We start from the raw sequence: 21812 nt of genomic DNA, 5'->3' as shown, positions 1-21812 counted from the left end.
CCTACCCCTCCCGGTGCCGGTGCTGGTTATCGTTGCTAGCCCTGGCCAAAAGGCCTCCCTCCTCCCGTGCCGGTTGCCACTCCTAACCCTGGCCGAAAGGCCTCCCACTCTCTCCCCTCTCTCCTTTCTTCTCTCCCTCTCTCTCCCCTCTCCCAACCATCACCCCCCCCCCGCCCCCCCGCCCCACCCCTGCCCCTCTCTCTCCCTCTCTGCTGCTGCTGTCCGGGCCATGGAACTGCATCTGCTGCACTTATTCCCTTACCTGCACCGATTTTGTTAACTGCCCAGAAGGTTTTTCCAGAGTGGTCACATACGCCGTCCGAAGAAAGATTGGAGTAAATTGGAGCTGGCCAAACTTGCTTAAATGGCCAAAATTGGCACAGGTGGCAGGTTACGCCCCCAATGAGGTAAAAAAAATCATAACCTAAAAAAATCCTACCTAAGTGAATTATGCTAGCGCAGAAACTTTGGGGAAACTTGGAGATTTGAATTTACTCCCAAAAAAATAGTGCACGCCAAAAAACCGGTGCAGATAATTAGGGAAAATTGAGCCCTTTATTTCACTCTCTGTAAAATTTATAAAAAGTAAATTCTAATCTGTGGATTTTATTTCCTGGTTTGCTGTCTGTGAGGATCCTTCAACGTGATTGGCTGCTTATCATGCTTGATGACATCACTGTTGCTGGACGCTGGAGATTCGCTTGATTTGGCGCCAGATTCCAACCAAGGTTGGGAAAGCTGAAATTCACACCACAGAAACCGCTAGACCTTTGTGGGCAGCTTTCTTCAAGATCAGCAGTGAGTGCCCTCACTTCGCCGCTGACTGCAAATTCCGGGCCAATGTGTTAGCCATACCATACTTCAATCTGGAGTTTTAACATATTTTTATGACCAACAGAATGAAATAGCTTTGAAAAAAAAATTATCTATTAACATTGAATTGAAAGTCAACTTGGGACACTATCTACCTCAACCACAGAGTTGTAGGATGCAGGCTTTCTTCTGTGATTTCCCCACATGTTAAGTTCTGAACCTTAGGCAGTGCATCGGGGTATGCTCCACTTCCACATAGGAAGGACGTACTTACTTGCTGTACTTACTACAAATATGTTTTTTATAAATAAACACAAAGGGAGGGGGGAGAAAATAAATTCGAGCATAAGTCAATCCAATCTCACACATTTCCTAGCAGCCAGCTCAAGAGTGCCAACAGGTTAGATCTTCTGTAAGGAAACAATGGGGATGTGAACATAACGAAAGGGAAAATGTAATGACCAAGAATGACTTACTATAACTTGCATTGAGATCATCAGACATATCTCCATTGTAATTACCACACAGACCACAGGATTTGCCTTTGTGCTCTTCTGTAAGCTTGATATAAACACCAGAAAATCCGTCCCATGCCAAGGAAAATCCAAAAGTGGTTTTCACAAGAATGTAGTCAGCTAGCCTCTCAAAGAATGCATGCCTAACAGTCTGAGGCAATGGTAATCTAAAAAAAAAATTTTTTTTTACAATGATTGTAAAGGAATAATACCTCGAATTATTTACTTAAAATAATGTATAGGAACAACAATACCACACAATATAAGTCTAATTTTTTGAACTTCTAAAGGTGCATTCAATAAAAATGTAATGTCAAAGTTACAACGTTTTACTTATACCATAAAACGTATCTAATGATCCATTGCGCAACATATATGGAGCATTACAGCATCCAACTGCCACCTGACATCAGCCTGCCAATGTGACACAGCAACGCCACATATATTACTCTTAATTTATTCGGGTGCAGTGTCGTTGAGTAGGAATGAATCATTTCTGATTGCCAATTAATTAAGATTTACTAATGGTCTATAGTGACTAGCAGATTTCCAGTGGATTTGAGTATAGGAGCATGGAGGCCTGACTGCAGTTGTACAGGGCTTTGGTGAGGCCTCATTTGGAATATCGTGTTCAGTTTTGGTCTCGTAATCTGAGGAAGGACGTTCTTGCTATTGAGGGAGTGCAGCGAAGGTTCACCAGACTGAATCCCGGGATGGCAGGACTGACATATGAGGAGATACTGGATCAACTGGGCCTTTATACATTGGAGTTTAGAAGGATGAGAGGGGATCTCATAGAAACATATAAGATTCTGACGGGACGGGACAGGTTAGATGCGGGAAGAATGTTCCCGATGTTGGGGAAGTCCAGAATCAAGGGACACAGTCTTAGGATAAGGGGTAGGCCATTTAGGACTGAGATGAGGAGAAACTTCTTCACTCAGAGAGTTGTTAATCTGTGGAATTCCCTGCTGCAGAGAGTTGTTGATGCCAGTTCATTGGATATATTCAAGAGGGAGTTAGATATGGCCCTTACTGCTAAAGGGATCAAGGGGTATGGAGAGAAAGCAGGAAAGGGGTACTGAAGGAATGATCAGCCATGATTTTATTGAATGGTGGTGCAGGCTCGAAGGGCTGAATGGCCTACTCCTGCATCTATTTTCTATGTTTATATATTTCTATGTCTGGAGCGCACTTGAATCTTGAGAATCTACAGGTCTTCTGAGATGCTCACAACGCAAGGTCCTGAAGATTACAGCAGAAGGCCCACAAATTGGGCTGGGACCAGATCCCAGCCTCTACTCCTGGAATATTTACTCTTTAATGAGGTGTATCCTCTGTAGATTAAATGCATTTCTGCGTAACAGGATCAAAGATACCAGAATATCAGAGTATTTGCATGGGAAATAGAGATAAATCTGCAAGTATTTCAGCCAATTTTCCTGCCTTTCCCCTCCCTCCATCCTGACATCAGACAGGAGTTTCTACAAGTGTCTACTGGAGTGAAAACTTCTGTCCATTCTGAACATGGTCCCTACATGAGAGAAGACATGGCAAGAAGAGGATGCTTCCAGGTTGAGTTTCTTTTTCCTCAGCCTGGATTCCATTGGGCAGCTGATTTGCCGGAATAAAAGTAGACATACTGCCATCCTAGCTAGCAGATGTGGAGCACACCTAGGCCTGGGTCTTGGGCTGGACCACCGAAGACTTCTGCCTACCACTAGGTATCAACCATAGCAAAATGGGTAATAGGCCAGAATTGCCACAGGCTCCACAAGATTATGTTATGAACTGCATTTCTATTAGTAAGTTTCTTACCTTAGGCAGAGTCCAAGATGGTGGTCAAAAATATGTTCAAATAAATATTTGTAAAAATGTAATTGCATCGCCTTCTTCTCGACATTGATACTTTTTGTTGACTGCATACTGGAATTTGATTGTTTTAATGTGTCCTTAGTAGTTTCCCATTGGAAGTTAAATACCTTTGACTATGTATCACTTGCGATTCATATGTTCCTTACCTGATCGGTTGTGATTTGTTGGTGTTTTATTAATATCATTAGCAAGCGTAACACAGAAATTTGTAAATATACAATGTGATGCTTTGGATTATGACATCTGAAATATGATGTGCAAACCAAATACCAGACTTAGTAATAATTGGGCCTAGTTATGTGTCACAGGAGCAATGTCTGTCTAGCATGGAACTAAGAACACATTGTGCTACAGCAGTTCCAAGCATCAGGCAATATTTGAGTCAGATAAACCTCCACCTATGCTGAACACAAATACAAATTTTAAAAATAAATTGAAACAAATAAAACAAATATCAAATACAGAAACTGTTGTGTATCTGTAAAGCACGCACTCCCATGTTCCGCCAACAGGGAGCTCATCCCATAAGTCCCAAGGGATCCCAGCATCCCTCGGGAGCACTGTATATAAGCTGGCCCCGAAGGCCTGTTCCTCACTCTGGAGTGTCTAATTAAAGACTGAGGTCACTGTTACTTTAACTCCCTGTGTGCAGCCTCATCTGTGTTAGGAACACAATAACTGGCGACGAGAATACAAATCCAACGCAAAGATGCAGCAAACTGTGGGCATCCCGGAAAAGTTCTCGGAGGGTGAGGACTGGGAAGCCTATGTCAAACGGCTAGACCAGTACTTTGTAGCCATCGAGCTGGACAGAGAAGGAAGCGCTGCAAAAAGGAGAGCGGTCCTCCTCACAGTCTGCGGGGCACCGACCTACAGCCTCATGAAGAATCTTCTGGCTCCGGTGAAACCCACAGATAAGTCGTATGAGGAGCTGTGTACATTGGTTCTGGAGCATCTTAACCTGAGGGAGAGCGTGCTGATGGCGAAGTATTGGTTCTACACGTGCTAGCGATCTGAAGGTCAGGAAGTGGCGAGCTATGTCGCCGAGCTAAGGTGACTTGCAGGACAATGTGAGTTTGATGGCTACCTGGAGCACATGCTCAGAGACTTTGTTGTACTGGGCATTGGCCACGAGACCATCCTACGAAAACTTTTGACTGTAGAGACACCGACCCTCAGTAAGGCCATTGCCAAAGCACAGGCATTTATGTCCACCAGTGATAACACCAAACAAATCTCTCAGCACACAAGTGCTAGCAATGTTCATAAATTAACTGGAAGTGTGTTTGCGAGCAGAAATGTACAGGACACAACCCACGAGTCTGCAACTGCCAGCAGGCCTCAGGTGACCCAGATGACTCAGAGTCCCCAACAAAGGATGAATGCAAGGCAATTCACACCTTGTTGGCATTGTGGAGGCTTCCAATCAGCCTATTCATGCCGCTTCAAAGGGTATGTTTGCAAGAGCTGTGGAACAATGGGGCACCTCCAACGAGCTTGCAAATGAGCTGCAAGCTCTGCAAAACCTGCTAACCACCACGTGGCAGAGGAAGATCGGTCCATGGTGGATCAAAGTGATTTCAGGTCTCATAGAGAGGAGGCAGATGCTGAAGTACATGGGGTGCACACATTTTCGACGACATGCCCACCTATAATGCTAAACGTAAAATTGAATGGCTTACCCGTAGCCATGGAACTGGACACTGGCACTAGCCAATCCATCATGAGTAAAAAGATGTTTGAGAGACTGTGGTGCAACAAGGCATTCAGACTAGACCTGAGCCCCATTCACACGAAACTGAGAACGTACACCAAAGAGCTTATCACTGTCTTGGTCAGCGCCATGGTCAAGGTCACCTACAAGGGCACGGTGCATGAACTGCCACTCTGGATTGTCCCGGGCGATGGCCCCACACTGCTTGGAAGGAGCTGGCTGGACAAAATCTGCTAGAACTGGGATAACATCCGAGCACTATCACATGTCGATGAGGCCTCATGTACCCAGGTTCTCAACAAATTTCCTTCCTTTTTTGAGCCAGGCTTTGGAAACTTTTCCGGGATGAAGGTGCGGATCCACTTAGTCCCAGAGGCACGACCCATTCACCACAAGGCGCGAGCGGTACCTCACATGATGAGGGAGAGAGTGGAAGTCGAGCTGGACAGGCTGCAACACGAGGGCATCATCTCCCCAGTGGAATTCAGCGAGTGGGCCAGCCGATTGTTCCAGTACTCAAAAGTGATGGCACGGTCAGGATTTGCGGCGATTATAAAGTAACTATTAATCGTTTCTCGCTACAGGATCAATACCCGCTACCTAAGGCAGATGACCTATTTGCGACGTTGGCAGGAGGCAAGACATTCACCAAGCTCAATCTGACTTCGGCCTACATGATGCAGGAACTGGAGGAGTTGTCGAAGGGCCTCACCTGCATCAACACGCACAAGGGACTGTTCATTTCCAACAGATGCCCATTTGGAATTCGGTCGGCTCCAGCGATCTTCCAGAGAAACATGGAGAGCCTACTCAAGTCGGTACCACACACGGTGGTCTTTCAGGACGACATATTGGTCACGGGTCGGGACACCACCAAGCACCTACAAAACCTGGAGGAGGTCCTCCAGCGACTGGATCGCGTAGGGCTGCGGCTGAAAATGTTGAAATGCGTCTTCATGGCAACAGAAGTGGAGTTTTTGGGGAGAAAGATCGCGGCGGATGGCATTCAGCCCACAGACGCCAAGACAGAGGCTATCAGGAATGTGCCCAGGCCACAGAACGTCACGGAGCTGTGGTCGCTCCTGGCACTCCTCAACTATTTTGGTAACTTCCTACTGGGGTTAAGCACCCTTTTAGAGCCCCTACGTGTGTTATTGAGCAAAGATGAGAACTGGGTATGGGGAAAAAAACAAGTAATTGCTTTTGAGAAAGCCAGAAACATTTTATGCTCCAACAAGCTGCTTGTATTGTATAATCCATGTAAAAGACTTGTGCTAGCATGTGACGCATCGTTGTACGGAGTCAGGTGTGTATTACAACAAGCTAACATTGCGGGGAAGTTGCAACCTGTCGCCTATGCTTCCAGGAGCTTGTCTAAGGCCGAGAGGGCCTACAGCATGATTGAGAAAGAGGCATTAGCGTATGTGTTCGGGGTAAAGAAAATGCATCAGTACCTGTTTGGCCTCAAATTTGAGCTGGGAACCGATCACAAGCCTCTCACATCCCTGTTGGCTGAAAACAAGGGGATAAATACTAAAGCCTCAGCATGCATACAAAGGTGGGCACTCGTGCTATCAGCGTATAATGAAACCATCCGCCACAAGCCAGGCACCGAGAACTGTGCGGATGCTCTCAGTCGGCTACCATTGCTCACCACGGGGGTGGAAATGGCGCAGCCTGCAAACTTGTTGATGGTGGCGCAGACTTGTTGATGGCCATGAAAGTGTTTGAAAATGATAAATCACCTGTCACGGCCTGCCAGATTAGGATTTGGACCAGCCAAGATCCTCTGCTGTCCCTAGTAAAAAAACTGTGTACTGTATGGGAGCTAGGCCAGCATCCTCATTGAAATGCAAGAGCCAATCAAGCCGTTCCAGCAGCGAAAGGGCGAGCTATCCATTAAGGCAGACTGCCTGTTGTGGGGTAACTGCATAGTGCTACCAAAAAAGGGCAGGGAGACTTTCATCTCGGATCTCCACAGCATACACCCGGGTATAGTAATGATGAAAGCGATAGCCAGATCCCACGTGTGGTGGCCCGGTATCGACTCTGACTTAGAGTCCTGTGTACGGCAATGCAGCGTATGTGCTCAGTTGAGCAACGCGCCCAGAGAGGCATCACTAAGTTTGTGGTCCTGGCCCTCCAGACCATGGTCGAGGATCCGTGTCGACTATGCGGGCTCGTTTCTCGGTAAAATGTTCCTGGTGGTGGTGGATGCTTTTTCAAAATGGATTGAATGTGAAATAATGTCGGGAAGCACAGCCACCGCCACCATTGAAAGCCTGAGGGCCATGTTTCCCACCCACGGCCTGCCTGACATACTGGTCAGTGACAACGGGCCATGGTTCACCAGTGCCGAATTTAAAGAATTCATGACCCGCAATGGAATCAAACATGCACCCTCGGCCCCGTTTAAACCAGCCTCCAATGGGTAGGCAGAGTGGGCAGTACAAACCATCAAACACAGCCTTAAACGAGTCACAGAAGGCTCACTCCAAACTCGCCTGTCCTGAGTACTGCTCAGCTACCGCATGGGACCCTACTTGCTCACAGGGGTGCCCCCGGCTGAGCTACTCTTGAAAAGAACATTTAAAACCAGACTCTTGCTGGTTCACCCCAACCTACATGATCAGGTGGCAGGCGGCAGCTACAAAATGTAAACGATGGTCGCGCCACTATGTCATGGGAAATTGATCTGAATGACGCTGTTTATGTGCTAAACAATGGACATGGTCCCACGTGGATCACGGGCATGGTGATAGCTAAAGAAGGGAATAGAGTGTTTGTAGTCAAACTAGACAATGGACAAATTTGCAGAAAGCACCTGGACCAAACAAGGCTGCGGTTCACAGACTGCCCTGAACAACCCACAGCAGACACCACCTTTTTCGAGCCCACAACACACACCCAAAGGATCAACGACACCACGCCGGAAATCGAATCCATCACGCCCAACAGCCCAGCAAGGCCAGGCTCACCCAGCAGCCCTGCAGGGCCAACAAAACGCCAGCCCGGCGAGGGCACAGCCAACACACCAGAACAGACATTTGTACCAAGGCGGTCCACCAGGGAAAGAAAGGCTCCCGACCGCCTCACCTTGTAAATAGTTTTCACTTTGACTTTGGGGGGGAATGATGTTGTGTATCTGTAAAGCATGCACTCCCTTGTTCCGCCACCAGGGAGCTCATCCCCTGATCCATCAGGATCCCAGCATCCCTTGGGAGCACTGTATATCAGCCGGCCCCTAAGGCCTGTTCCTCACTCTGGAGTATCTAATTAAAGACTGAGGTCACTGTTACTTTAACCTCCCTGTGTGCAGCCTCATCTGTGTTAGGAACAGAATAGAAACAGTACCACGTATCACCTGACTCACCTGCCCAATGTAAGTTGGTACTTGCTATGAGAACAAGTTACTCTTGAAACATTTACTTTTTATTGAGGTATGTCCTCTATAGCTCTATTAATGCATTTCTGTGTAACAGAACCAAACATAGCAGAGACCTTCCATGGGAAATAGAGGGAATTCTGCACATTTTGGGGCCAATTTCTCTCACCACAGGCCCACTGCCAAGGATGCTTCTGTCCACCTGAACCCCTCGGCCCAGAAGAGGCGAGGGCCCAGGGGCAACACGGGTCAGCCCACACTGCGATATGTGCGCGCGCTCGGTCTGTGCAGCAGAGCTGATCTCCAGTTAGTCTTGGGTAATCCTTGCCAGTGGACCAAGACCTAGCTCTGTCAAGCCCGTGTGGTGGCTGGTGTGCAACGGCCACCACACGTTAAAAAAATCCCGCACAGGCATCTTCCACCAGTCAACATGTAGTTTGGGATCTGGAATATTAGGTCCTTCATTGAAACACCTGTGAACTCATCCCTTTTTGGCGTGGAAGCAAGTCACCCTCGCTTCGAGGGACTGCCTATGATGATGATGTCCACCTCATTGGCATTTGCACAATGGGCCTCTACCTATTGTATTGTGTCTCCATTTCCCCCAGAGAATCCCTGGAAATCGGAGATAAAGATATTTGTAAACACCAAATGCAGTCTATAATAGTGAGTCAGAGGTTTGTGACACGAAATGGTCATATTGAGTGTTCTGAAATGTCACAAATAATTTTACTACCTATTTGTACAGCAGATATCTCCTTCTTTCAGTAATATATACATTGTTAATGAAAACTTTTAGAGGTAGTTCACCTGATTCCTCCTTTTGTAACCGAATGACCCAGGATAGTTATTTCTTCTTCATTTGGAAAAAACAAGCTTATGGATCTTGAACAAGAGTAGTGTGAAGATGTGCACTCTTCACTGTTATGGACCTGAATATATAGAAGCAACAACAAAGCAATGAGACCAAAGCATCTCTGTGACAAGATGTCCAAACAGTAATTGCTCCAATGTACTCAATTACACCATACCTCCACCATGTACTGAGGCTCTGTTGTCCTACAGTCTTTTGCAAGAATGTAGGAGCATTTTCCAGGAAAATAAAAATAGAGACCATCAAAGGTTTCAAAATGGTATTGACCCCATGATCTGCATATTCCTTCTCTATCCTCGCCAAGATTTGGAACTAAAGAAATGAAAGTTGGAATATTTGGTTATACAAGTTATGTCTTTTTGCTAGGACTGAAAAGTAGCTTTTGCCATTAACGCTAATGTCTACTTTATGCAACTGCTTATTTATTTTGGGGGGTGAGTAGTCTGCCTGAGCTCAAAGGGTTGAGTCACTAAAACTCATTAAATGTACAAGAATCAATAATTACATCACACAAGTCATATAAGTTTAAATGAAGTAAATGTGGCTTGACACTTAAAGATTTCATTTGTTTTCCTGAAATTAGAAAAAAAAGGACAGTACACAGATGTGACTTCATTGCTATGGTAATGAATTATGAATTAAAGCAGTAGTTTAAGATTTTTTTCAAAGAATAGTGACAGTTCTAAAATATCCTCACAATATTTTGTGACACTGACCAGTCTGACAACGACTTCCATTAGCTTGACGTTCACTACAGTCACATGCATCATCCTCACTGCAAAAGCCACCATTGAGACAATCTTGTGGACAAGCACCTGGAAGTTCAGAGAATTATTCAAATTTGCAGAAATGGTCAAGAATAACATGACATTTTAAAATTCAGTAACTAAGTTTAATCCCAACACATCCCAAATTATTTCTCAAATGTCTCTTTCATCATATTTGTTTTATAGCTTCAAAAAGTTCTAGTTAAACTATATTTATAGCATGAACAATAATTTTTTTGACAACCAGTGTTTCATTTCACATGTGCAAAATACGCATTGGCAATGTCACTGTTAATTCACATGTAATACCTTTAATTCACTTGGAAATGCTCCATGCCATTTAATGATAGAACCAGGGTTTGCATCCAAGTTTATGATCTCAGTTGTGTCTTCAAAAGAAAAGACCAAGCCAAGCAATGACCATGAACTTCCATACAGGGAAAGAGAAAGGAATTCAGAGTATAAACTCCTCCTCCTTCTTCCACAGCTGCTATAATGCACCACTATTTCAGGAAGAGACATTTCATTTGATTTTTTAAATAAGGTTTAACATCTCACCACGGTCTCAATCCCAAACTGCATGCAACCGTCTCTTCCAGGTGCTCTCACAGCATTCCCCTTCACTCAGGACATGTTTATAATGGAACTCTAGCAATACTATGAAGCAGGTCCCATTCACTTTATTCCAACACTGAAGTAGCACCCTAAGCAACACTGGTGTTTGATTTACACCCATGACTATTATAATTGCCCCTATTGTTTTAAATGTACCTCTGTTATCTGTAAATCACACAAAATTCAAAACAGAAGGGTGTCATCAAGCTTATTGTGGCATGCCAGTTCCTCTTGTTGATGTCTTTATTATGTGCTCTTGCAGATATGTATTTCTATTTATTGAGCTAGCTAGTGCCTGTAAATGTCCTTTTAATTGCAACTCTTTGGGGAGCAGTTAAGTGCTTCCTGTCAAGTGCTTTCCCCTTTGCAGAGAGGCAAAGTTGCAGTACAAGTCTGGAGTTGGGTCCCAATCTAACTCACAAGTGCAATGGAATGACTATCTAACTCAGGCTTGACACCACGCAGAGTGAAACTCCAGCAAGAAAATTTAGGTTAAAAATTGCTCAGGCAGTTTGTTGAAACGTCCCCTCCCCTATGAATGTTTCACAAACTTAAGCAAATTTGGGTTTTTTAAGTGTTCTGAAAAAGCTAATGCTTGGTGATAGGAGCACAGTACTCCAGTCTGCAGTCTAACAAGTGTCAGTTGCTCATCACTTTCTGCAGCAACTGTCCCCAGACCAGTAGAACACTCTAAACGCCTACGTGTCCCTGTTGGTTTATTTGTACCTATAAGTGCTATCTTGAAGCGTTGTTTGTCATAGCACAGCAGTGCCTCTCGGGCCAAACTAATGCATCTACCTCTGACCCCACAACACTGTACAGATTTGCTTCATAAAAAGAAATGCATTCGGTTCACGATTACTGTTGTTTGGAAGCGGGATGGAAATAGAAAGGCGAAAGCTACCTCTTCAGTGCTGGAGGATTGAAGCCGCTACTCATTGAGCAACATACGGGTTTCAGAGCAGGGCTCTGTCTAACTAATTGGCCATCATCTGTGTATTGAGTGTCAAACCTGGATCCGCACGTTTGAAAGAGACATATCTCAGAGCACCACCATGTTTTTGAAGAAAAAAATACTTTGGTGATAATTAATCTCAATCTATTAAAATCTGTGCAAATATATCAGCACTTGCAGACAATGGAACACAATAACTTGATGTCAGGTTTGCATTCATCATAAGGAGACAATGATTGTCATGAAACTATCAACTGTTATCTCAATTCATGAATCATCAGGGTGTCAATAAGTGACAAGCAGCACTGCTCATGAAAAAGTGATTGATAGTTTCTGTCATACCTTCAGAGTAACGATATGTAGAATTGTAGGTTAAACTTCTATGTTGAGCAACAGCTGTGCTATAATCCTATTAAGGATGTAAAAGAAACATTCTGTCACTCAAAGATCACCTAAAGCATGCAGAATGCATTGTCGAATATGTAACATTAAGAGCAACAATTTTCGCCGAACAATGTAAGCTATTTTGACTCTTAAAAAGGGGGCGTTGTGTTTAAATTGGATTGAAAAATGTTTTACGATTGCCAGTTACAAATATTAGTTCCAACATTTCCAACGTGTTTATAAGGTATAACAGTGGCTCCCAATTGCAACTATAATCACATTTTTTAAAACTCCTGATAAAGGAAGGTGAATTTGGCTCACACTAAATGTTCTGAAGTTGCTGTTCCTCCCACCATACATGCTGGAGGGTTCCCTAGACGAATTTGTGGTAGCAAATTAAAAATGGTTACCGCCATCAGGCTGCCTCCAACTTCCAAACCTGACATTATTCAGATAATAAAAACTGTAAATGCTGGAAATCTAAAAAAAAAACAAAAAGTGCTGGGCACACATAGTAGTTCTGTCAACACATGAAAGAGTAAAGACAGGTTAATGATCAGGTATAACACTCATTATCAGTTATGAGGAATAGTCTTATATCCCAAATCAATAAGGGTTATGGGGAGCCGGCGGGTAAGTGGAGCTGAGTCCACGGCCAGATCAGCCATAATCTTGTTGAATGGCGGAGCAGGCTCGAGGGGCTAGATGGCCTACTCCTGTTCCTAATTCTTATGTTCTTATGTTCTTATATTAACCTGTCTTTTCTCTTTCTGATGCTGAAGGGACGGCTGCGTATTCCCAGCATTTTCTATGCTATTTTTGACATCCTTCATGTAGTTTTAACAGTATCTACATTGCCCTTGAGTCCTCGTGCCTTGACGGCTAAAAGAAGCAAAGCATTTTCTTTTCAGATACTGACTGTCGTCATTCAGTTTCAGACCCACAGCAAGCCGGGCCAAGTTACAGATTGCTCCTGTAAGTACTTGAAGGAAGCCTTGGACAAAGGAGGAAGGTGCACCAGTAGCATTCATTTTGTTTTTCTGTTTCGACCAAGTTTTTCCTCCCTCCTATTCTTGAAAACACGCACAGTGTAAACAAGGCACCAACAACAGTGAAAAGTTGAATGCTCAGAGCCACCTTCTCGCGTGGTTCTGTAGCCTAAACACAAGTCAGAAGTTCATAGCCCACTACTGCAGAATTTCCAAAAATAGGATTTGCCACCCAAGGACAAGAGTAACAGAGAGAAAATGTAGGGAAACAGGAAGATTAACAGACACAATCTATCTGAAATGTTCTGGGGTGGTAGCGGGCACACCCGCAGGCGTATCGGGTGGGAAAGTTTTTATTTTCGACAGCGGATCGGGAAAGCGCTGTCATCCTGCCCCCCACGTGCCTTTCCCCCAGGTGCGTCTGTCATCACGGAGCCGGCCTGACCGGCAGTGGCGGGGGACCCAATTGAGGTCATTATCAGGTAGTTTACAGGCACTGAAGAACCTTTCTTCATTTACTTTGAAAATTTCCTTGCATGGCCGTGGAATTAACGCAGCTCCGGAACCATGTCTGTCAACCTGAGGCAGGAGTTCTGTGGTCAGTACTCCAGCTGATTACTTGACAGCTTCAAATGGACAGTAAAAGCTCCCACCTGACAGGTGATCACTTTCCTCAGGCAGAAGCTGTTGCTCAGTACAATTCAAGCACAGATTCTGCAGGCTGCAAGTATTTCCAGAAAAGTCTCCATCCAGTGTCACCTCATTGGACAAACTCTCTCACCATTGACAGAATGCTTCTGCCATCTGTACTACATGGGCCACCAATTCCATCCACATGGGTGGTGTTTATAGTGTCTCACCTTGGTTTTCAGAATCACACCAGAAAGAGCCCCAACACCAGCATAGCAGCAGAACCAACAACAATACCAACCTTCTCCTCAAACACGTGATGCTACACATGTCACAGGGCATCAGCGCCCGAGCACATTGCTGTCCAGGAGGCCAGGGATGTCCTCATCATGGCTAGATTTACTTCATTTGATGCTGTACACCCATATGGCTGTCACATGATGCGCCAGGTTGGCACCACCCCACACCAACACTACAATGATTAAGCTATTACTTTCACAATCATCAGCATTGTGGGGGGGGGTACTGTTATGTCTCACCATTCAATGCAACACTCTAAGCCACTTCCAAAGGTGCACACAAATCTATCCAAGAAGGCAAAGTGTTCAAAATAAAGATTTCAATGTTTAATAACACATTAGCAGAAACTCTACAGGAGACAGGGCGAAGTAATATGGAGTCAGAAACAGATGGTAGAAAGGTAAAAAGCAATAGTGGAAGGCCGAGTAAACAAAGGCAAGAAACAAAAAGGGCCACACTACATCAATAATTCTAAAAGGACAAAGGGTGTTAAAAAAAACAAGCCTGAAGGCTTTGCGTCTTAATGCAAGGAGTATCCGTAATAAGGTGGATGAATTAGCTGTGCAAATAGATGTAAACAAATATGATGTGATTGGGATTACAGAGACGTGGCTCCAGGATGATCAGGGCTGGGAACTCAACATCCAAGGGTATTCAACATTCAGGAAGAATAGAATAAAAGGAAAAGGAAGTGGGGTAGCATTGCTGGTTAAAGAGGAGATTAATGCAATAGTTAGGAAGGACATTAGCTTGGATGATGTGGAATCTATATGGGTAGAGCTGCAGAACACCAAAGGGCAAAAAACGTTAGTGGGAGTTGTGTACAGACCTCCAAACAGTAGTAGTGATGTTGGGGAGGGCATCAAACAGGAAATTAGGGGTGTATGCAATAAAGGTGCAGCAGTTATCATGGGTGACTTTAATATGCATATAGATTGGGCTAACCAAACTGGAAACAATACAGTGGAGGAGGATTTCCTGGAGTGCATAAGGGATGGTTTTCTAGACCAATATGTCGAGGAACCAACTAGGGGGGAGGCCATCTTAGACTGGGTGTTGTGTAATGAGAGAGGATTAATTAGCAATCTCATTGTGCGAGGCCCCTTGGGAAGAGTGACCATAATATGGTGGAATTCTACATTAGAATGGAGAATGAAACAGTTAATTCAGAGACCATGGTCCAGATCTTAAAGAAGGGTAACTTTGAAGGTGTGAGGTGTGAATTGGCTAGGATAGATTGGCGAATGATACTTAAGGGGTTGACAGTGGATGGGCAATGGTAGACATTTAGAGACCGCATGGATGAACGACAACAATTGTACATCCCTGTCAGGCGTAAAAATAAAAAAGTGAAGGTGGCTCAACCGTGGCTATCAAGGGAAATCAGGGATAGTATTAAAGCCAAAGAAGTGGCATACAAAATTAGCCAGAAATAGCAGCGAACCTGGGGACTGGGAGAAATTTAGAACTCAGCAGAGGAGGACAAAGGGTTTGATTAGGGGAGGGAAAATAGAGTACGAGAGGAAGCTTACAGGGAACATTAAGACGGACTGCAAAAGCTTCCATAGAGATGTAAAGAGAAAAAGATTAGTAAAGACAAATGTAGGTCCCCTGCAGTCAGAATCAGGGGAAGTCATAACAGGGAACAAAGAAATGGCAGACCAATTGAACAAGTACTTTGGTTTGGTATTCACTAAGGAGGACACAAACAACCTTCCGGATATAAAAGAGGTCAGAGGGTCTAGTAAGAAGGAGGAACTGAGGGAAATCCTTATTAGTTGGGAAATTGTGTTGCGGAAATTGATGGGATTGAAGGCTGATAAATCCCCAGGGCCTGATGGACTGCATCCCAGAGTACTTAAGGAGGTGGCCTTGGAAATAGCGGATGCATTGACAGTCATTTTCCAACATTCCATAGACTCTGGAGCAGTTCCTGTGGAGTGGAGGGTAGCCAATGTAACCCCACTTTTTAAAAAAGGAGGGAGAGAGAAAACAGGGAATTATAGACCGGTCAGCCTGACATCGGTCATGGGTAAAATGATGGAATCAATTATTAAGGATGTCATAGCAGCGTATTTGGAAAGAGGTGACATGATATGTCCAAGTCAGCATGGATTTGTGAAAGGGAAATCATGCTTGACAAATCTTCTGGAATTTTTTGAGGATGTTTCCAGTAGCATGGACAAGGGAGAACCAGTTGATGTGGTATATTTGGACTTTCAGAAGAATTTCGACAAGGTCCCACACAAGAGATTAATGTGCAAAGTTAAAGAACATGGGATTTGGAGTAGTGTGCTGACGTGAATTGAGAACTGGTTGTCACACAGGAAGCAAAGAGTAGGAGTAAATGGGGACTTTTCAGAATGGCAGGCAGTGACTAGTGGGGTACCGCAAGGTTCTGTGCTGGGGCCCCAGCTGTTTACATTGTACATTAATGATTTAGACGAGGGGATTAAATGTAGTATCTCCAAATTTGCGGATGACACTAAGTTGGGTGGCAGTGTGAGCTGCGAGGAGGATGCTATGAGGCTGCAGAGTGACTTGGATAGGTTAGGTGAGTGGGAAAATGCATGGCAGATGAAGTATAATGTGGATAAATGTGAGGTTATCCACTTTGGTGGTAAAAACAGAGAGACAGACTATTATCTGAATGGTGACAGATTGGGAAAAGGGGAGGTGCAACGAGACCTGGGTGTCATGGTACAACAGTCATTGAAGGTTGGCATGCAGGTACAGCAGGCGGTTAATAAAGCAAATGGCATGTTGCGTTTGAGTACAGGGGCAGGGAGGTGTTACTACAGTTGTACAGGGCCTTGGTGAGGCCACATCTGGAGTATTGTGTCCAGTTTTGCTCTCCTAACTTGAGGAAGGACATTCTTGCTATTGAGAGAGTGCAGCTAAGGTTCACCAGACTGATTCCCAGGATGGCGGGACTGACATATCAAGAAAGACTGGATCAACTGGGTTTGTATTTACTGGAGTTCAGAAGAATGAGAGGGGATCTCATAGAAATGTTTAAAATTCTGACGGGTTTAGACAGGTTAGATGCAGGAAGAATGTTCCCAATGTTGGGGAAGTCCAGAACCAGAGGTCACAGTCTAAGGATAAGGGGTAAGCCATTTAGGACCAAGATGAGGAGAAACTTCTTCGCCCAGAGAATGGTGAACCTGTGGAATTCTCTACCACAGAAAGTTGTTGAGGCCAATTCACTAAATATATTCAAAAAGGAGTTAGATGTAGTCCTTACTACTAGGGGGATCAAGGGGTATGGTGAGAAAGCAGGAATGGGGTACCGAAGTTGCGTGTTTATCCATGAACTCATTGAATGGCGGTGCAGGCTCGAAGGGCCGAATGGCCTACTCTTGCACCTATCTTCTATGTTTCTATGTTTCTATGTAACATTAGCTAAAAGACCCAAGTGCCTACCTTTGTGTGTTGTTAGTTGGTATGACTGATGAGTGTGAGTGTGAGGGGTGGCTATTGAGATGGGGGTGCGATAGTATAGATAATATAGAGAGAGCGGGATGGGTGGAGGTGCAGGGTATGTTGGTGTGAGTAAGGATGTGCAGGAGTAGGGTAGGTAAGGTAGAGAGATGGGGATGTGATGAGAGACACAACAGGATGAAGCTGAGTGTGCCTTTGTACTCCTGATCTAATGAGATCATTGAAACGTTTGCGGCACTGCACCCAGGTCATCCCGAACACATCCCTGCTTGTGCCCTTTTCTGCAATCTACAGGAAGGCTGTCTTGGTCTCCTGGGGAGATCTCGTCCGCCCATTGGAAGGGAAGAGGACCTTCCTGCGTGCATATAGAGGGAGTATCGGAGAACCTGGGTGCAGCCCTCTGCCTGTGTGCAGTCATTGCCAGTATTTCCAGCAATCCAATGCTGTAGTGCACTGACAGCACTATATTAGATAAAACTTCAAATGTAACGTGGCCACGGTTCCTTTAAGGATCCCGGCTGAAAACGTGTCATGAATGACGTCACCAGACCCACTCCATCTCAGTGGGCTGGGTAAGGTGCTGGGCGGGCTTAATAGTCCACATTCAGGTAAGTTCATTTTCAACAGAGGGATGGAGCCAGCAGCGGGGTCGCGACCCGCCACGGACATCAGCCGCACCGGACCCACCCAGGTAGGCAAAATTCTCGCCTGAGAGAGTAATGGACAGAGATGCTTCTATTGGCTCCCTAAAACTATGATTGAGGTAGTGTTCCAACTGGGCCTCAGTATAATTGATCACTAAGGTAAGTTGACTTATCTGAACATAATTGAGAATGTCTAACCAATAGCCCAAAAATTGCGGCCTCTCCGGGTGTGTACGATGTGCGCGCATACAGCCAAAGAGGCCTCGCAAATGCCAATTGTCGGTGCACAATGCGCATGCACTAAGAACCGGCATTTGCGATCTGTCAAAATGATGTTTGCCCAACTCCTGCCCATCGAATGTCCTTCAAACTCTTACCCCTGGTAAAAGCCTACTTTTACAGTGTAAGAGTTTTAAAACATAGAAAAATTAAATTTTGTCACTAATTTTTATATTAAAAACCCTGTCCATTAAGGTAAATTTATTTTGAACCCTATTAAAACATACTAAAAAAATTAAAAATATATTTTTTTCTAAAACATTTAATTAAATTCAATTTCAAATGTTAAATTTTAAATAAGTGAGGTATTTTTTTATTTATTGTGTTGTGTTTCTGTGTTTTGGGGATATTCTTATTGATAGTAATGGGAGCTCATACAAATGGAACTCACCATTATTATCAATGAGAATACTGCATGGTCATTGGTGATCCAGGCCCACATGATCCCAGGTTGCACATACATACCTGGGATGTGTGAGCCCATATGCTGCACTGCGCACCTAGGCCTTGGACCGTAAGTATACATTTCTCCAGGTGCTTTCGGAAAAAATTTTGGTCGGAAGCATCCGCCCGCAGGAAGCCTCTGACGGCAATTTTCAGGTCAATATGTTATGAAGCAAAAAATAAAACAGTCAAATGCACCAGACATGGTAGGGTCTATTTTCTTGTCTCTTACCCCTGAGAAATGGCTATACCCCATGCACAAACGATAGGAAAACTGGATAGAAACCCATTTCATTGGGTGACAAAAACCATATTTCTGTGGCTAGCCCCCAAACTCCTGCCAACTGAAGGGTCCTAGGGCAGGAAGAAGACTGGAAGTAGGAATTTCATAAAAAATTTAAACTCTCTCCCCCCATTTCCAGGATGACCAGGCCAATTTGGTGCTTTCTGCCTACTGATCTCTATCACGAGCCAGAAGGTGACGAACTTGAAGGCATAAAGCACAGCCGTGGGCCTGACAAACCTACAGGCTCCACCTTATTTTCCCACCCACTTCTATCACTAGTATGTGCCTTCATGACAAACGAGCCACAGGTGGGCAGAGGAAATGTTACAGGGACACCCTCAAAGCCTCCTGGAAAAAGTGCAACATTCCCACTGACACCTGGCAGTCCCTGGCCAAAGACCGCCCTAAGTGGAGGAAGTGCATCCGGGAGGGCGCTGAGCTCCTCGAGTCTCAACACCGAGAGCTTGCAGAAATCAAGCGCAGGCAGTGGAAAAAGCATGCGGCAAACCAGTCCCACCCTCCCTTTCCTTCAACGACTGTCTGTCCCACCTGTGACAGGGACTGTGGTTCTCGTATTGGACTGTTCAGCCACCTAAGGATTCATTTTAAGAGTGGAAGCAAGTCTTCCTCGGTTCCGAGGGACTGCCTATTATGATGATGATGATGATGATGCTCTGGCTGGTGACAAACCTATGGTAGATGTACCCTATGTCTATGCAAATGACCTGGGACAGGAAATCCTGGGCAGGAGCAGTGCACTACTTCTGTCTGGATCAAAGCGAGTGAGAAGGAAAAGAAAATCTACCCTGAAACTTTCTGAATGTTCCAGGGGGAGGCATGACCCCAGATCCCCTTAAAACAACAACATGCGCCTTCAGGATTTGCTGCTACAGTTCAACAATAACTTGCATTTATATAGCACCTTTAACATAGTAAAACATCCCAAGGTGCTTCACAGGAATTTAATCGGACAAAATAATTGGCACTGAGCCAAAGAAGGAGACATTAGGACAGGTGACTAAAAACGTGATTTTAATGAGTGCCTTAAAGGAGAGACAGGTGGAGTGGCAAAGATGTTTAGGGAGGGAAGTCCTGAGCTGAAGGCACGACTGCAAATGGTGGGGCGAAGGAAGTCGCGATGCACAGAAGGCCAGAATTAGCGGAACGCAGAGTACTCAGAGGTATGGAGGGTTGGAGGAGGTTACAGAGATAGGGAGGGGAAAGGCCATGGTGGGCTTTCAACATGAGGATGCGAATATTAAAATCAAGGTGTTCGGGGACTGGAAGCCAATGTAGGTCAGCGAGCACAAGGATGGTGGATGAACGGAACGTGGCATGAGTTAGGATGTGGACAGCAGAATTTGGGATGAGCTCAAGTTTATGGAAGATGGAAGATGGGAGGCTGGCCAGGAGAGCATTGGAATAGTCAAGACTAAAGATAACAAAAGCATGGATGTTTCAGCAGCAGATGGGCTGAGGCAGGGGCGGGCACGGGCAATATTATGGAGCTAGAAGAAGGCAGTTTACAATTCAGAAGATCGTGGCCCACAGAGCTGCTTTTGCAGGCCTTTCCCAAACATCTTGAGCCAGCCCTAGCCACTAACACTAAAAGATGCTGGCATGGATCTATCACCCTGAGGGCAATGTGTTAGTAAAATATAGCCTGGTTTGCATGATATATGATGTAATCGTGCATATCATTTTCTGGGCTATTGTGTCCAGTCCAATTGTTATACTGAAAACAAAATATCACTATGTCAGCTTCAGACTATCTACCTGAAGTAGTCCATTGAATGCAGTCTAGCTGAGCGAGTCTGGGTTCAGCAGTATTGTATTGTTATATTAGCACTAGCATGGCATTGGTGCCAAATTCATAGTATAACAACATTAATCATGTGAAATGTTGTATCCTACTGACATCTCCTTGGCATTCTGCTAAATACCGAAAAATGTAGACATTTTATATTTCTTTAAATTGACTTTTAAGTGTGTGCGAAACAATTAGACAAAAGTAGTAACGCTACTTAATTTTCTTGTCACTTAGACTAAAGGTGGCAATAGTAAAGAGATCCTGGATGGTTTGATTTCTACATAAAGCTTTGGCCTGGATATCCAACTTAGATATTGGCATTTGATTTGCTTTGCTTCTACCACACGACAGAAGAAGAAGTAACAAAATCATTCTAATTATTATTTTCCATCCTTATCTAAAGCAGTAATGTTCATAATATTTGGAACATAATGCACTTAAAAAAAATTATGTTCCAAGAATTATCACAATAGTAATTTGTGTTCATATCGATGTTGTTACTCATTTTGAACTTTCTCCATTGTTTTTTTCAAAGCTTTTAAGTCTCCTCCTGCAAATGTCAAGCCCTCCTAGTCAATGAATGTATTGTAACTACTTCCACTTTATAAATTACTTTAGCGCTGGCGTTTTATCAAATGAAGATGATATTTGATTTCAAAAGACATTTTTAAACTAGGAGAAAGTTAGTAACCCAAACGTTATTGAAAATGCCTGAACTAAGCAAGAGCACTGAAACCTCAGCTTTTAAAGGCATTTTTGCTGCAACACAAAGAGTTCTTTGTAGAGTCAGGATTGTTTTAGAGTTCACCTACGACAGTATAGCATACCTCTACTGCGAGGAGATTCCGTTTCTGACGAATTGCATTAAGTCTGCTCCTGTGGGGAAAAAAACATTTTGTATTAACATATACCAAATTCTCCTTCAAAAATACATGATAACTGGCTGTGGCGCTTGGAATACATTGTGTTACCTGAATTATTTGATTCTACTTTTTTTTCTTGAAAATTAAAGTTATAGCATGAATGTGTATAATTCCTTTCTTTAAATAAAGGTACAAAGTTACTTACGTTTTTAATTGGTTCTGCCCA

General features: G+C 44.2%; 1 protein-coding gene across 1 annotated transcript in view; it reads right to left on the bottom strand.

The window, feature by feature from the left end:
- otogl (otogelin-like) overlaps window positions 1-12928 on the bottom strand; it is a 238726-nt gene extending 225798 nt beyond the window's left edge. Inside the window, exons 1-5 of the mRNA XM_070901511.1 lie at window positions 12751-12928; window positions 9893-9991; window positions 9334-9488; window positions 9113-9234; window positions 1290-1495 (exon numbers count right to left, since the gene is read on the bottom strand). Of these exons, the coding sequence (XP_070757612.1) occupies window positions 1290-1495; window positions 9113-9234; window positions 9334-9488; window positions 9893-9991; window positions 12751-12928 (760 nt within the window). The remainder of the gene's footprint in view (window positions 1-1289; window positions 1496-9112; window positions 9235-9333; window positions 9489-9892; window positions 9992-12750) is intronic.
- Between the last annotated feature and the right edge of the window lie 8884 nt (window positions 12929-21812).

The sequence above is a fragment of the Pristiophorus japonicus genome, chromosome 15, assembly GCF_044704955.1.
Source record: "Pristiophorus japonicus isolate sPriJap1 chromosome 15, sPriJap1.hap1, whole genome shotgun sequence".
In the NCBI taxonomy this organism is placed as follows: Eukaryota; Metazoa; Chordata; class Chondrichthyes; family Pristiophoridae; genus Pristiophorus; species Pristiophorus japonicus.
This window is presented reverse-complemented; position numbering and strand designations above follow the sequence as displayed.